The sequence below is a fragment of the Aspergillus chevalieri genome, chromosome 6 (assembly GCF_016861735.1).
Source record: "Aspergillus chevalieri M1 DNA, chromosome 6, nearly complete sequence".
NCBI classification, from domain to species: domain Eukaryota; kingdom Fungi; phylum Ascomycota; class Eurotiomycetes; order Eurotiales; family Aspergillaceae; genus Aspergillus; species Aspergillus chevalieri.
The window spans coordinates 165,136-180,366 of NC_057367.1; the positions used below are offsets into that span (position 1 = coordinate 165,136).

The 15,231-nt window shown below is 49.7% G+C and overlaps 4 protein-coding genes across 4 annotated transcripts, besides 4 other annotated features; all 4 read right to left on the bottom strand.

Moving 5' to 3' along the window:
* Positions 1–433: 433 nt before the first annotated feature.
* On the bottom strand, positions 434–766 carry ACHE_60059A (uncharacterized protein; the record flags this gene model as incomplete). The annotated part of the gene is made up of 1 exon (XM_043281192.1): positions 434–766. One exon carries the CDS (start codon positions 764–766, stop codon positions 434–436), a length of 333 nt encoding a protein of 110 aa, XP_043138695.1.
* Positions 767–2,251: 1,485 nt separating this feature from the next.
* On the bottom strand, positions 2,252–3,241 carry ACHE_60060A (lipase family protein; the record flags this gene model as incomplete). The annotated part of the gene is made up of 3 exons (XM_043281193.1): positions 2,252–2,897; positions 2,949–3,117; positions 3,166–3,241. 3 exons carry the CDS (start codon positions 3,239–3,241, stop codon positions 2,252–2,254), a joined length of 891 nt encoding a protein of 296 aa, XP_043138696.1.
* Positions 3,242–3,772: 531 nt separating this feature from the next.
* ACHE_60061A (putative NRPS-like protein biosynthetic cluster) lies at positions 3,773–7,609 on the bottom strand (the record flags this gene model as incomplete). Its single annotated transcript, XM_043281194.1, has 1 exon — positions 3,773–7,609. One exon carries the CDS (start codon positions 7,607–7,609, stop codon positions 3,773–3,775), a length of 3,837 nt encoding a protein of 1,278 aa, XP_043138697.1.
* A 569-nt stretch (positions 7,610–8,178) lies between these two features.
* Positions 8,179–8,275: a sequence feature (Protein overlapping with rRNA (ACHE_60062S, BCR90176.1) was converted to a misc_feature.).
* Positions 8,276–8,342: 67 nt separating this feature from the next.
* Positions 8,343–8,478: a sequence feature (Protein overlapping with rRNA (ACHE_60062S, BCR90176.1) was converted to a misc_feature.).
* Positions 8,479–8,556: 78 nt separating this feature from the next.
* Positions 8,557–8,718: a sequence feature (Protein overlapping with rRNA (ACHE_60062S, BCR90176.1) was converted to a misc_feature.).
* A 46-nt stretch (positions 8,719–8,764) lies between these two features.
* Positions 8,765–9,007: a sequence feature (Protein overlapping with rRNA (ACHE_60062S, BCR90176.1) was converted to a misc_feature.).
* A 3,743-nt stretch (positions 9,008–12,750) lies between these two features.
* Positions 12,751–13,758, bottom strand: ACHE_60063A (uncharacterized protein; the record flags this gene model as incomplete). Its single annotated transcript, XM_043281196.1, has 2 exons — positions 12,751–13,428; positions 13,495–13,758. 2 exons carry the CDS (start codon positions 13,756–13,758, stop codon positions 12,751–12,753), a joined length of 942 nt encoding a protein of 313 aa, XP_043138699.1.
* Positions 13,759–15,231: the final 1,473 nt, after the last annotated feature.

Here is a 15,231-nt window from a genome sequence, read left to right on the forward strand (position 1 = left end):
TCGCTTGTTTCTTCAAAGCTAAGGGGCAGAATGTATCTCTCTACATCATGAAGCTATCGGATCATCATTATTTCAAGCTATACAGTGGCTTGCAAAATTAACTTGACACCCCAACACTCTTTTTCAAAGACTATGCCGAGACATGCTAGTACATAGAAAGCTAGCATTAGAATAACCCCTGTTCATGAAATTTTACCTGTATGGTATTGTGATATCACATGACTGATACTCTTGTAAATTACCTGTATCCCCTGGAGTCATGGGATATATGGTAAATCCCCATGCAAACTCCTAGAATGAACAAACAAGACAAAGACAAAGTCACAAAGGGCCAGGAAGATAAATGAAGTAACAGTACAAACAGCAGGGAGATGCCAGGACATCACAGCCAGAAGTCTCAGTATAAAAATAGCTCTGACAATTCCTTCTAGATTTACTCAGCATCACTGGGAAATGACCGGCTGCAAAACTCCCTCCACTCAGAAAACCCCAGAAACGGTGGCTCAGGCACGTCTTCTGGGTCCTTCCATTCATGCCGTGGTGGGTATGGTGACTTATCAAATACCAGTTGATATGCATATGACTGGCGCCACGGACGCACAGGTCCCGCTGTGCGTTCAAAAGCTGTTTTAAACATGCCCTTTTCCAGGCGGACAGAGTAGGTCTTGGGTAGAAAAGCATCATCTATGAGATTTTCCTCGTTCAAGATGTACCCATCCGTCGGACCTCGTGTTGTAATGGCACGCTTTGTGAGTGTGATTTCCATGCCAAATTGGGCTACAACCTGTGCTTCCTGCCGGCTACCAGCATCACTGCTGATGAAGATTTGGTTGAGTGGCTCAGGGCCCAGGGACTTCCATTCAGTCTCTGCAGCAATCCACGCGTTGAATATGTGACGCAGAATTATCTTTTGGGTTGTTTAGCGATATTTGAGGAGTTGAAATACTGGACAGACTCACCTCGCCTGTGCCATCCTTATAAAATATCATCTGCATCTCTTCTTCTGAGTCCAGATTCCAAGTTCCGCACAGGATGGAAAGCACAGTCTCAGGCATAGTGGCATGCAAGTTTAAGGAAAAATGACTCCGTTCCAAGAAAGACTTCTAATTTAATTATTGACAATGCAATAAAAATGTGCAATAAATATTTTAGATGTGTTTTGTACTGATGCTTTGTGAGGAAACTGATCTTTCAGCCTTGGTGAACTGTCAGGCGTTCTCAAGTGGGGGCTGCGTGTCACAACCTGGCTTCTCTCGTATCGTACCTAGGATTCTAGTTAGTTGTATTTCGAGACTGGACACTTACCCTAAGTGTCTTCCAAATATTCGTATGCTCAATGCCCCTCCGGGTCCGGTTCGGTAGTATGTTAATGAGTAGGAGTCTTGGAGGGGAGATTAGAAGTTTGAGAAATGTACTAGCTTAGCTAAGGAGCGTTGGTATGACTATGTTTGTAGTTTGAAGGTTCGGTAGAAGAGACCAGGTGTGCCAATGAACGCAATTCTTTAAAGCGTCAAAAAACGGCATTTATAGAGGCGAGCAAGATGACTAGCTAAACTTACACTTAGCGATATTAATATATAATTCCAGCCGATTCAATGACCAGATCTCTGCTACATCAACAAAAGTATGCGACATTCGAGCACAGCGGCAATTACACATGGTTCAATGTACAGCGGCAAATCAGCCACAAAGGCCTCGTACTGTTTCCATTTCCCATCGTTCTCTCCTTGTGGTGTGTCCCTAGAAAGAAGTATTCTACTCTTGTATGGACTATAAGCCATATTGGTAGTTAGCCGGGGCCAGACGGTAGCTATTCACTGGTTCCCCGGACACAGCGAGGTCGAAGGGAATGAAAAGGAGCTGCGACAAGGACTCATGTCCCAAGTGGAGACACACAATGACAGGTTCAGCTCTCCCTAGCCCACCCCCTGGAGAGCCCAGTCAGAGGCCACTAGGGAAGCCCGGGGAGATGGTTCCACAAACGAGCACCAGCAGTCCAAACCTAGGGCATACAGACCCCAACGGGGCTGGAGGTTGGACCTCATAGCTGCACTCACGGCACGAGCTGTGCCAAGACAAACACCCTCGGAGCTTAACCTAAGATGTCTTCCATATCAAGTCCCTTTTGCATCAAATGACACCGTGGGTGAATTAGAATGCTATGGATTGATTTTGAGTCTGCATTCTATGCAATATCGCATCTGCAATTCTGCATGATGATACCTCAGAGTCTATTGTTCGTGAAACTCTCCTACAATGGCAATCCAGGCCCCTTGCAGCCGTCAGTCTTCCCAAAGTACCAATTATGAGCAGCAAAAGCAGTCAAAGATGGCGGCCCCGTCCCTGTATTGCCGTGAAAATTGACCTCCCCCTCCAACACCTCAATATCCCCAGTGTGAACAGTAGCATTATTTCCGGATGTTATATAATACTCCGGACTAACATGCACATACCCCATTGCCAGGAAAGGCAGCTTAGGCACGGGATCATCAATATGCGTAAATCGATAGTTACCGCTCTGCGCCGTGATATGCCTGGCCAGGGCCGGGTTAGCCACCCGCGGCGAAGCATATGCGTATAACTTGGCTGAAATGCCCTTGCCCCGGATATCAGCCGCAGCGAGCGTGGCCACCGCGGCTCCCAAACTATGTCCCACCACAACCAGTTCATAGTCAGGGTGCTGGGAGACGACCTCCACAATGGAATCACGGACCAGGATCCATGAACTCCAGAATCCGAGTTCAGCGAAGCACCCATCGCACAAGCCCGGGTCGGTGTAGATAAAGGTCGCATCGGCTATCCAGTTGCGTACTGAGTATGAGCCGCGGAAGGCAATGACAATGGCCTTGTTAGTTTTGTCCAGCGCGACAAAGCCAGAGGTGTCAGTGATGGTAGTGCTATGATTGTATGTTAGGATCCAGATAAGATAACTATTGATAAATGCTTACTTGGAGAAATCAAACAGGATCTCTGTATCAGACTGTTCAACCTGGGGACAGTTGTTTGCCCAACATGTCAATTTGTGACCGGTTTTGGCAACATAGTTGTCATGACAATATGATGCCGCAGCATACTCGACCCAGAAGTGGAATTGCGTTAATTCGTCGGCTGGAACATCTACGGATGTGAGTAATGTGCAAAAGAATAAAAACGGGCAGTTCGTACCTCGTGTCTGTATGTTAAATGGAATCGCATGACTGCACACAGCCAGAAACGACAAGATGGCCAGAGATAGATGCATGGCTGTATTGCTCCACTTAAGGACATTATAATTCTGGCTTGGGAATAATGGCTTTATAGATCCCAATGCTATTGTAATCTTCTCACGTGAGAGTGGTGCTGCAACCAGCTAGCCACACCCAACGCTTACGGAAGGTAAAGGACAGCCTTATTCTGTCCCTGGCTGTCATTGGACCACCTTTCCAGCTAACCTAGGCATATCGAGGAATTTTCAGTTCCGTGTGACCACACCCGGAGATCTTGCTATAATGGGTTGTGAAGATCGAAATTGTGGGGTTGGAAGGGCACCTAGTGGTCGGGCACACCGATGGGTTCACCTTCTGGGACGATCACTTACTCTGCTACGAACTAAACCCGGCCGAGTACATGAGAGGCGTCCACAAGTCAGTCTTTTGGATATCAGGCTTAATGTCAACAGGAAGACCTTTTAGGGTATGCGCAGAAAACATTTTATCTAACTGTTCTATCTCTATCTACGTACGGAAGCAAACCTGCAGTCTTGGAATCAAAATATCATACATAACCGGCTCAACTAAATCGGCTCCTCTCTCGGCTCCACCAAAATTTCATTCACCGAGACGTGTTCTGGCTGAATCAAAGCGTGAACAATCGAATTTGCAACATCCGAAGGATCAAGGATCTTGGCCCCCGACTCCCCTCCGTATTTCTCAACTGCCTCAGCATCCGTCGACATTCCCAATAGATCAGTGGCCGTGTTACCAGGCTGGATGCTCGTGACGCGCAATCCCGTCCCCGCGGTCTCAAGACGGAGCGCTTGCAGGGTGGCTTCGACGAAGAACTTGCTGGCCGAGTAGACGCCCAGACCGGGGAAAACTTTCCGTCCTGCGTCGGATGAGATGGCCACGATGTGGCCGCGGCCGCGCGAGATCATGCCCGGGACAGTCGGGGCCAGGGCGTTCAGGAGACCCTTGCAGTTAACGTCGACGGTGCGCGTCCACTCATCTGTTTGGGTGTTGGCCATCATGGTGAAGTACATGACACCCGCGCAAGCAACGAGGATATCGACGGGGCCGAGCTCCTCGCTCGCGACCTGGATGAGGGCTTCGGTGTGTGTGGGGTTAGTGACGTCGGTTGCGCGGATGGTGCACTTGGCATCGTGGACTTCGGACTGGACTCTGCGCTTGACGGATTCCAGCGCATCCAGGCGACGGGCGCCCAATGCAACGGAGCAGCCCTGTTTTGCGAGGGCGACTGCTACCGCGGCGCCAATGCCCGACGATGCACCCGTCACCACGGCGACCTGGCCGCTGAGGGGCCCTCTGGAAATGGGATTTGCGGAACGGTTGAGAGCGCGCTGGCGAGACGGGGGTTTGGAGAACCATCCTCGAGCAAACCAGTGCCTGGTGTAGGTTTCCAGCAGATCACTGTCCACCTTTGGTCGTTCAATGACCGCGCGGAAAGGCTTCGTCAGGGCGTTGTCGAGGACGACAATGTCGCGGAGGAACTCGACAGTCGGCATGCCACTGCGAAGGATGTCGACGGTAAAGGCGCCGTCGCCGCCTTTCGCGGAGCCTCGTTTCTCGTACCAAAGGGCCACCCACTCGTCCCATGGGAGAAGCTGCGTAGGATAGCCGAGCTCAGTCAGGTTCTCAAAGACGGATCGAGTAGGGACCGGGTCGGGGTCACCAAGGTGGAAGACCGGCTGGGTGGCCTGAGTCTGCGATGCGAGGTGGACGATGGCCTTGCTGACATAGTCCACGGGGGTCATCTCGGCACGCCAGCCATCCACATCGGGTGCATACCCGAGCTTGATCGACTCCACGAGCAGTGCGGTCAGTAGATCCCACGCATTGGCAGCGCCCGTAGTGCTATGCCCACTGATGGTACCGCAGCGGTGGATTTTGACCGGCAGCCCGCGCTGGCCGGCCTTGAGCGCGAGTTGTTCGGCAACCCATTTGGTCTGGCCATAGCCATCGAGCAGCTTCGTTGGAACCTCTGCCACGTCCAGCATGGCATCCTCGGTCCAGCCGCGCTGTCCAGACGGTGGGAGGACACCGTTGGTGGAAATGTATTGCACTGTCGCGCCGCCCTTGGCCGACAGGCGAAGAATCTCTCTGGTTCCACCGACATTGGCTCCCCGCAGAGCGGCATATGGGTAGACCAGGTTCACAGTGGCGCCAGCATGCACGATGACCTGGACACGAGCCGCCAGGTCATCGAAGGCCTGACGTGACAGACCGAATCGAGTTCTGGAAAGGTTTCCTGGGAGTACCTCGACGCGCTCCATGATTGAGTCACGCCACAGGCCCAGATCCAACAGGTTCCTGCGGATACGGGCGACACCTCCGGCCTGGTCGTCATCTTCCGGATCGTTGAACCGCACCAGGCAGATAATACGAGCCGAGGTGCTTTGTAACAAGTCATTGAGCAAGAAAGCACCCAAGAATCCGGTCACACCGGTCAGAAGCACCGTCTCGGCTTCAGCGATCGAGGTGATTGTGGCGTTCGACGAGGGTTTGATATCGTCATCCAGGGTAGCATCAGAAAGCAGGACCGCCGGGAGATCTGCTTGCACCGCTGCAGTGTGCCCGTCCCTGACTGCGCGCACGGTTTCCAAGTGGCCGGTCAGGGTCGAGTTGTCTGCGAGACGAGGAATAGGCACACGGAAGCCAAAATGTCTGGAGAGCCTTGCGGACAGATCCGCCAGGGACAAGGAATGACCTCCTAAATCGAAGAAATTGTCTTCGGGTTTCAGCAGAGCTTTGGACGTTTTCAGGACGGCTGCCCAGATCGCGGCAACGTCGTTGATACTGATTGGATCCTTTGGCGCGCTGCTACTTGGGCTCGGGCTGCGGGGTGGAGGAAGGCTCTTGAGGTCGACCTTGCCAGAAACGTCGTTGGTAGGAATTTCCTCCAACGCAACCCACAGTGCAGGAATCATATAGTGGGCAAGATATGGCTCGAGGACGCGACGCGCAGCGGGGCTGTGACCGGACTCGTTGACCTCGACCGCCGGGCGCTCATCCCCAAAAGCTTCCTTATCGGCAACAATGTATGCAACTAGCTGCCGGTCTAGGCCGTCGCCGTGGGCAATGACTGCACAGTGGCTGACAGCCAGGTACTGACAGATCTCACTCTCCACCTTGGCCGGCACTACAGAATAACCGCGAAGTTTGATCATTGCACCCACTCGACCAGTGATTTCGAGAAGTCCCGAAGGTAGCTTTCGCGCCCGATCGCCAGTCCGGTACATGCGAGCCCCGGGGGTAGCATCGAACTGGTCCGGTGTAAACGCTTTGGCGGTTGTCTCGGGGAGGTTCAGGTATTCCCGAGCCAGGAGCGAGCCTCCGATATAGAGTTCTCCTGATGTTCCCTCCTCGACCTGTTGTCCACTCTCGTTCAGAATATAGGTATGTGTCGGGTCTAGCGGTGGGCCCACGGGGCAGTATAGGGATTCGACGTCGAGCGTATCGCGGATATCGCCGCATGCAATCTCATGCGTTTCGCAGGCACTGTAGCAGTTAAGCAGGCGGGTGTTGGGGAGAGCCTTGATAGCCCGACGGGCAAGATCTGTGGTCACGACCTCGCCATTCAGCCATAGCGTTCGCAGGTCGGGAAGACGAGTTTCAACGTGCGGGTAGCGAGAGAGGATGGTGGTCAAGAGGGTAGGCGTCATGAGCGTTTCAGTCACCCGCTTGGCTGCGAGCAGGTCCACCAGAGCGGCCGGGTCATAGCTCACATCGTCAGGAACAGCAACGACCGTGGCACCTCGCAACAGCGGACGCAGCATCTCCCAGATGAAGAACACATTGCACGCGACCCGGTCCCCGGGCTGCTGATCCTGCACGGCAAATCTCAGGTCGTAGGAGAGCACGGGGGCGCGGTGGGGATTGGCAATGCCTTTCGGTTTGCCCGTGGTCCCCGACGTATAGGAGACAAAGGACAGGCGATCAAGGTCATCGCTCGCCGGTAAGGGAGCGGGCTCCTTGGCATGTCCGTTAATATCGGCGGCCGGTTCATCAACTGTGATCAGCGGGATGTGACTAGCTTTGATCTTATGGGCATCGGGCCGATGGGTGATCACGACGGCGGGGTTGGCGTCTTCCAAGACATCGGCCAACAAGCCCGCGGGGTAAGCCAGCTCGAGCACCAAGAATGCGCCGCCGGCACGGAGAGCAGCCAAGCAAGCAATCACGTAATGGGCGCTGCGAGGCAGGAGTACTCCCACAAGAGTATCCCGGCTGACCCCATAGGCCCGCAGGCGACTGGCAAGAGCATCGACTTCGGTATCTAGCTCGGCATAGGTGTATTTCGTGGACTCATCCTCCAAAGCAACGGCATTGGGAGTGGCCTGCACCTGCCGTTTAAACAGCGTTGGTAGGTCTTGAGTAGTGTCCAAGACGGCCATTTTGCTGCATCGATGGAGGTAGGGGCAGGGGAAGAACGAAAGCAAAGAAATAATAAACGCCGAGCATTTTGTTGAGAGAACCTAACCAGGAACAGCGAATCCTGCGCGAATTGTAATAAGAACAGGCATGCCCAGGGGACTGACCAACCTTGATAGGAAAAACCGTCCCCTGTCAGTCCCCGCTCTCGTATAAGTTCCCAACATTTTTTTGCCTTTTTTGCCTTCCGACATAGGACTATTCTTAGGAACACCGGCAAATTTAATAAAAATGGCCTTTCTTTGGTTGGTTTGGGTGTATTATGTGGTTCTGACATGTGAAAATGGCGATATCTGGTCTTATCTGCCCGCTTCCCCGCGGTGCCGGATCAAGGTCGGCCGTGGGGTGTTTTATGCTGTGGCACTGACAACGTAGCTCTGTGCTCTGTAACACTGTAATAGGAGTGACAGACTCGGCGTTGTTAGAGCAACTTTGCATCAGGGATTTTGCATTCTCTGTGCATAATTGCATTAGATATACATAATCGCATTAAATATATGTATAAAATCTCGCCGGGAGACACTATCGGACAATGCATGTCGTCTTCCCCGTAGTATATTATTTTCCGGGTCTCGGAAGAACCTATCCATGTCTGTGCATTCGATACTCTCTGTACACGCTTGTCGCTAGTAAGCTTCCCTTGTCTGATTGAATTTTGTTGACGTGATTCTGAAGTATGTGAAGTTTACTGTATAGCTTTCTCTAAGGGTAAGACCAGTACATACGACCATAGGGTGTGGAGAACAGGGCTTCCCGTCCGCTCAGCCGTACTTAAGCCACACGCCGGCCGGTTAGTAGTTGGGTGGGTGACCACCAGCGAATCCCGGCTGTTGTATGTTTTTTTTCCTTCTCACTAAGAAATATTTATTTTTGCCCTTCCTCTTTGCTGGTCATGGTCTTATGACCGCAGAAGATCGAAAGTTGGAATTAATTCAGGAACGCCGCAAACTCGCCGAGTCTCTACCGCCGCTTATCAACGTGAGACAGAAGAGCAAGACAATGTTGTGTGCCTAAAGCAAAGGGCTCCTGCCACTGAAGCCACATATTCTAGGGCAAATGAGAACTGGTGTCTGTAAGTAATGCAGATTGACTGTCTGGCACAACTGATAGATATATAGCTGGCGATTGTCTCGAGATGAAAATGAGAGCAAAAATTCTGCAAAGGAGGAGCCGGATCCATCTGCTCAAACACTGAAACTTTTTGCAGAGGATTTTGTTGCTACTCGCAAACAGATACCTTCTCAGTATTCAGTGCGTCACACAATATCCTGTTTTGTTGCAGAATGGGAGAGGAAAACTGGTCGAACTCATCCGAAACACCTGAAGAATGATGTTTACAATGTGGGTCACGAGTCTAGGGCTCGCCAGGTCGCCAGGTAGAGGTCGCCAGGTCGCTATATCTAGTCGTTACCAGTGGCTACCAGTAGGGTACCATGATTCTATAAATAACGTAATCGGACACCGAGCGGCGCGCAAAATGCCTACGAAGCATTTATAGATCGCAATAGCATTATATTCAATACTCAAATCAACTAAACTGCATATACTGAAAAGTTATTTACTAGGGCATTTTTTACGTGTGTCCAACTATACCACAATTGCTGCACCGTGATGGTGCCTGTTTCTTTGGCTCCCTAGCCTCTTGCAGCTTCTCAGCTTCTTGAGCAAGTTGCTGCCCTTCAGCACCTGTAAGAATCCCTCCTTCTGATAATATATGATCTTACAGTTTCACGCTTGCGTTTTTGACGTTGATTGGCTGCATTGAGGTCTTGGACCTGGTTCCGGAGCATGAGAACTTCATGCATAGTAGTCTCACATGCCTTTGCCATTTGATTGATTGCTTGATTAGGCGGGCTTTGCGAATTTCAATTGATTAGATGTCGGATTAGATGCACCTGATGCTGAATTTCCTTGGTAGATTGTGGTGTCTTTGCAGTCCAAGGTCCATGAGAAGATGATCGGAGGGGTTACCAGGCTACCTACCCCGCACGGCGTACATTTGTATATAAAGCTGTCCGATCGGACATCCGTTCTCCTGTTCTTCAACGAAATCTTTTGTGTGATAGCTAGTCATTAGCACTACGGGCTTAGCCCATAACACATTACCAGTAATTACCTGTGATGCCACCTGGCGAGCCCTGCCCTCCCAAACATTGGCGACTGAACATGAAAGTCAGTATTGACTGTAGATATGAGTTCATAGCCATCATAGATGAATGTTGAAATGACCTATATGGTGACGATTTAGGTCTGGGTCTATAAAAATGGAAGGCACCATCCTATAGTAAAAACAGTTCATTGTCTTTTGAAATAGAGCTAGGAAAATATAGCAAGCCCTCTCACCTTATCTCTTCCAGCGGCCCATGGACAAATGTGGTAATGACTACTTGTTGCTGCATTATCCCGGAGCATTTACTCAACACCATTGTTGAAAAAGGGATGGCACCACAACACGTTGTCCATGCTTGCCAGTCTACCCTCGAAAAGACAAAACTCCTTCAAAGCTCCCGTGTCGAGGCCATTGCATCAGCACAGCGGCAGCCGCCTTCTGAAGGTATTATTCCACCTTATATCCACGAAACAATTGCTCGGACTGCTGCAACAGCAGAAGAACGGGAGGCAGCCCTATCCACACTTACACGTGATGCTAAGCATCGTACAGTTGCAAGACCTACTCGCCAATTGAATCGTACGGTCTACAATTCTCAACATTCATGGGATGATCCTCCTCCCCGTGACAAGATCGCGATTAAAGAAGGTGGAGCCCTGATTAGTGAAGCGGAAGATTCAACCAAGGGATGCAAATGAGTGCTATATCGGACTAAAGAAGACTTATGATTTCTATGATGCTTCGTTATATCTTTCCGACTGACTTTTCGGTAAGTTAACATTTCCATATGGCGATTATATCTTGTGACACGATGCTGGCAAGACCTGAAGATCGAATAACCTACTCGATATTCTCCGTTTCTTCGCAATTGGATGCATAATAATCTCTGATATTGAATGATATGTAGGAAATAATGGCTAATTTCTATCAGCCAGCTGCTAATATCAACTGTCCGTGCTCACTAGGAGTCTAGGGACCATATGGTTTTCTCCAGCAATGGTGACTAACATTTCCATCACTCTATTCAGCGATGGGACTCGCATAACATCTACTTCTTCAGATAAAACAGTCAGGATCTGGGATGCCAGCAATGGAGCCTGCTTCCAAATCCTGGAAGTCCATGGACGTTCTGGTATATTTGACGCCGATACATTGGGAGCTATTGCACGGAAAAGAACACCTAATATCCAGGAAATGTGAGACGCGTCGGCATAACACTTTTGGTTTGAACAGTGTTGGGACATGGATCACCAACAATGGTCAGAACGTGATTTGGCTACCATCAGAGGACCGCCCGTCAAGCTTTGCTCTTACATCACGCACTATGGTCATTGGATGTGAATCAGGTCGGGTTTTAATATTTGATTTCTCTAACAAGGCATCTCTATAACATAATCGCTTGAGGTATTCTCCAATCAAGCCTATATTTCTGATCCCTTTACAAAAGGAGGGTCTGGGAGTGATATCCTGTATATAACTTTATCTGCTGCCGATGGAATCTTGATGAAGTCTCTAGTAGTTTATAGTCAAATTGCATAATTCAATCCAGTTCCGTCATTACTGCACTATTCTCGCCTGGTTCATCTTCATCATCCGAATTCTCACTATCGAGTTCTGGGTCGCTGGTGCAGTCACTATCAGATCCATTGTCTGAAAAGAGCTCAGATAGATCGGAGCTGGCATCGCTCTGATTCTCTTTGTCCTCAGATCCGACCGGTCGGGAGCGAGGCGCCATGGTCGACCCAGGCCGCAGGGAACTGACAAACAAAGGAAAGCCTGGAGTAAGAGATAAAGATGGTGAGGATAACAGCGATTTCGTGGACGAGGACGGACTTCAAAAGGGTGGAAAGCGCTGTAAGAGATACTCATGGGAGGAAGTATAGAAGCAGGGAAGGACATGGTGGGCACGATGGGACTTATAACTGGAGAGAATCTGATGGTCGGGGGGCAAAAACATTTCCCTTCCGTAGCGACTGCAGCGAGAGCGTTTAGGTAGGTGATGTCGAACGAAAAAACAAAAGGTCCATTTGAGGGACAATCATTATGTTAGAATCTTGAAGATAATAATTTGATACTCACAGTGGTTGCACTTACGGTTTTTGTAACATCACACACCGCCACGGAAGTCCATTCAGCAAAAGGCCCGTTAGCATTCCCTGTAAGGAGACTGCCACTTCTGAAGATGTTGCATGGATATTCATTGAGCATGTTTATCGACAGAGGGCCTCCATCAACGATTGTGTCAGACCGTGGGCCCCAATTTGTGTCAGCATTCTGGGATGAGTTCTGCCGGATGCTTGGGGTGAAGCTGAAGCTCTACAGCATACCATACTCAGACAGACGGGCAGACAGAGATTGTGAATCAGCATATTGTCAACTAACTGAGACCCTTCATCCCCTGTGGGCAACAAAAGGGGACGCCATTCGAAACATCGTTATGCAGGGATTATCTATACTTCCTATTCTGCGGTGGATCTATAACTTTGTATCTTCGACCGTCAAGTCTCCGGGGGAAAAAGTCGTGAGGGAAACTTTTCATTCTCCTAAAGTATAGATACTGATTCACTTGATAAATAATTTCCTGGCTCGCATAATGAGTGGCGGACATTCCGATGTCCTTCTTGTCTCCTCTCATTCCTTTTAAAACACGATTGAAGCTGGTATATCACCGGGCCAGCGTGCGTCTGCTATATCAATCTCCAATCTGGCTGCAACCAAGCCTTTCGCCATACTCACATTAACTGTACTTACGAGGGGATTCGAATTGAATTGTCAGCAGAAGCTGCTATAGGCAACATCAATATGCTTCTACGTTGAATCATAGTTTTAAACTTATGGGTGAGTATGGTGCTGTGGCGGGCTATAGTAGCTTTTCGAAATGTTGCAGGATATATTTCTCAAGTTATGTCACAAGGTTAGTTTCTTGCGGATGAATGTATATGACAAGCTTAACACCCAATGCCAGTGTATCTTGCTAGACGCCACCACAGCATTCTATGCTGCGCCAATCGTCGTCTCAAAATCCTCCGGCTCGCGACCCAAAAGTTCTTTGAGTAGCGGGGATGGATACGCCGCCTCCCTGCGACGGAAGGCTTCAAAAGTTGTGGTCCACACCTTGGAGTGATCAAATCCATGATAGATGAAGTTGGGTGAGACCTGGGACTGTGCCGCAAACTCATCGGGGGAGACCTGGTGGATACGAACGGGGTGCTTGGCGATTTTGCCTAAGATATCCACTGTTTGACCCAGCGTCAAGGTCTTAGTCCCGGAGAGCAGAATTTTCTTATTTCTATAGACAAACCCCGCGGGGTCTATGACAAATCTTTTCAGAAGTTCCGCTGTACCCTCTCCCAATTCCTCGCGCTTGACCCAAGCAATGCCCGGACCGGAGCCGTCATGTGGGATCCGGATCTCATCCACAGGCTGCTTGTGGTTGAAAAAGGCCGTGTAAAGCGGGTATGACTCGGAGTAGAGACCCTCCCGCACCACTGTGTAGCCGAAACCAGGGTGCTTACGGGTGCACTCATCGAGGTATCGCTCCGTGTCCAAGTGAGCCTGCATCACATGAGCTACGGACTCATCACTTTCTGGCTTGCCACCGTAGCCTAAGGAGCCATAGAAGATAGTTTTGACTCCACTGCGGATTGCCAAGTCGATTGCGAGTCGTTGGCGCTGCCAGAAACTATGTCAGCATTATCTTCTAAGACTGCAATTTTGTTTTCCGTTGTAGCAACTCACCTCAGATCTGTGTTCGTGCTCAACTGATGCATAGGAGATCAAGAAGAGAGTGTTCACTCCATCGAATGCATGCTGGAGGCTGGCATCGTCGTCATAATCAGCCCGGCGGAGGTCCGCACCAGCCGACTTGGCGGAGGTCAATTTCTCGGGGTGCCGAGCGATGAAGACAAGGTCCTTAGCTGGAAGGCGGAGCAGAAGGTGCTTGACAGTGCTACCTCCAATTCCACCTGCAGCAGGGAAAATGCCGACGGTTTGATTGCTCATGGTGTAACAGATAGGGCCAGAACACGGGAAGAACTAGTCGATCGCAGATTCCACTAAAAATGTAAATTTAACGAAGAATTTTCTGAAATATACCTGCTAATAGATCAAGCTAAAATGGAATTTATAGTCGCAATCGGTCGAATTCTGAACCGCTCGGAGAGTTTCTGGAATAACTAGGGTCAGGACGCCTCATTTGTCATCGAGGACTTAGGACTTCCCCCGACCGTCTTGAAGACCCTGACGTCTTTTCCGAGGCAGACGGAACCTTCCATCATCTCCATCTGTAGCCCGCGGCGAATTGTTACATATTGATGAATGGATGTCGAATCCAACCCCGGTGGAGGTCGTTGATTCTCCGTTCCAGGTAATGACTAATGTCCAACCGGATGTCCGGTGGAAGTCACTGATCGGCGGTGACAATATACTCCTTTCCTGAGGAGTTGCTACTATTTGCTGACGATGCAACCATAGGGCTCACCGGCCAGAAAGTCCTTTTCCCAACACATGTATATATGGGTTGACCCAGTTATAATGTGGACTATTTTCAGGCTGTCCTCTCAAAACCTATAAATTACGGGAAAGGTAAATTGTTGGCATTGTTGTAGTTCAAATCGAAGATAAAAACCTTGACTTTGAGAGTTTGTCTCAAAATAAACTCTGGATATAACGTTATAACTAAGATATAACGTACTCCACATGCGAATGTAACACACGGGCGAATGTAACACACGGGCGAATGTAACACGAAATCGCTCCGACGCGACTTCCGATTTCTACTACAAATTTCACCACACCCAACGATGCCTCAGAAACATGATGAAAGCCAAGTAATATTGGCCCTTCAAGCTATGCAAAATGATAAAAATCTAAGCGCTCGAGCCGCTGGCAGGATCTATCACGTGGATCATGTGAAGCTTAGTCGCCGCCGGCGTGGCATGCAATCACGATGCAATATATCAGCCAATTCACGGAAGCTCACTGATCTAGAGGAATCAACGATTGTCGAACACATACTTGATCTAGATTCCAAAGGGTTTCCTCCTCGGTTGTCTGGTGTGGAAGATATGGCCAACCGACTACCGACTACTCACAACGCGCGACGCGGGACGCGTTGGGGTAAACTGGGCTAGCACCTTTGTCAAACGGCACCCAGAGCTCACAACTCGTTTAAATCGGAAATATGACTATCAGAGGGCTCTATGCGAAGACCCAGAAGTTATTTGTCGTTGGTTTACACTTGTTCAAAACACAATTGCGAAGTATGGCATCCAGGAAGCAGATATCTATAACTTTGATGAAACTGGGTTTCAGATGGGAGTGATCTCGACTACAATGGTTGTCATAAGCTCTGAACAACATGGAAAGGCAAAAGCAAAACAGCCTGGCAATCTTGAACACTGCTGACGTCCTTACAAAAGGCACGAGGAAGATAATGCATAAGATGGATTTGATGGAAGCAGAGATTCATGATCT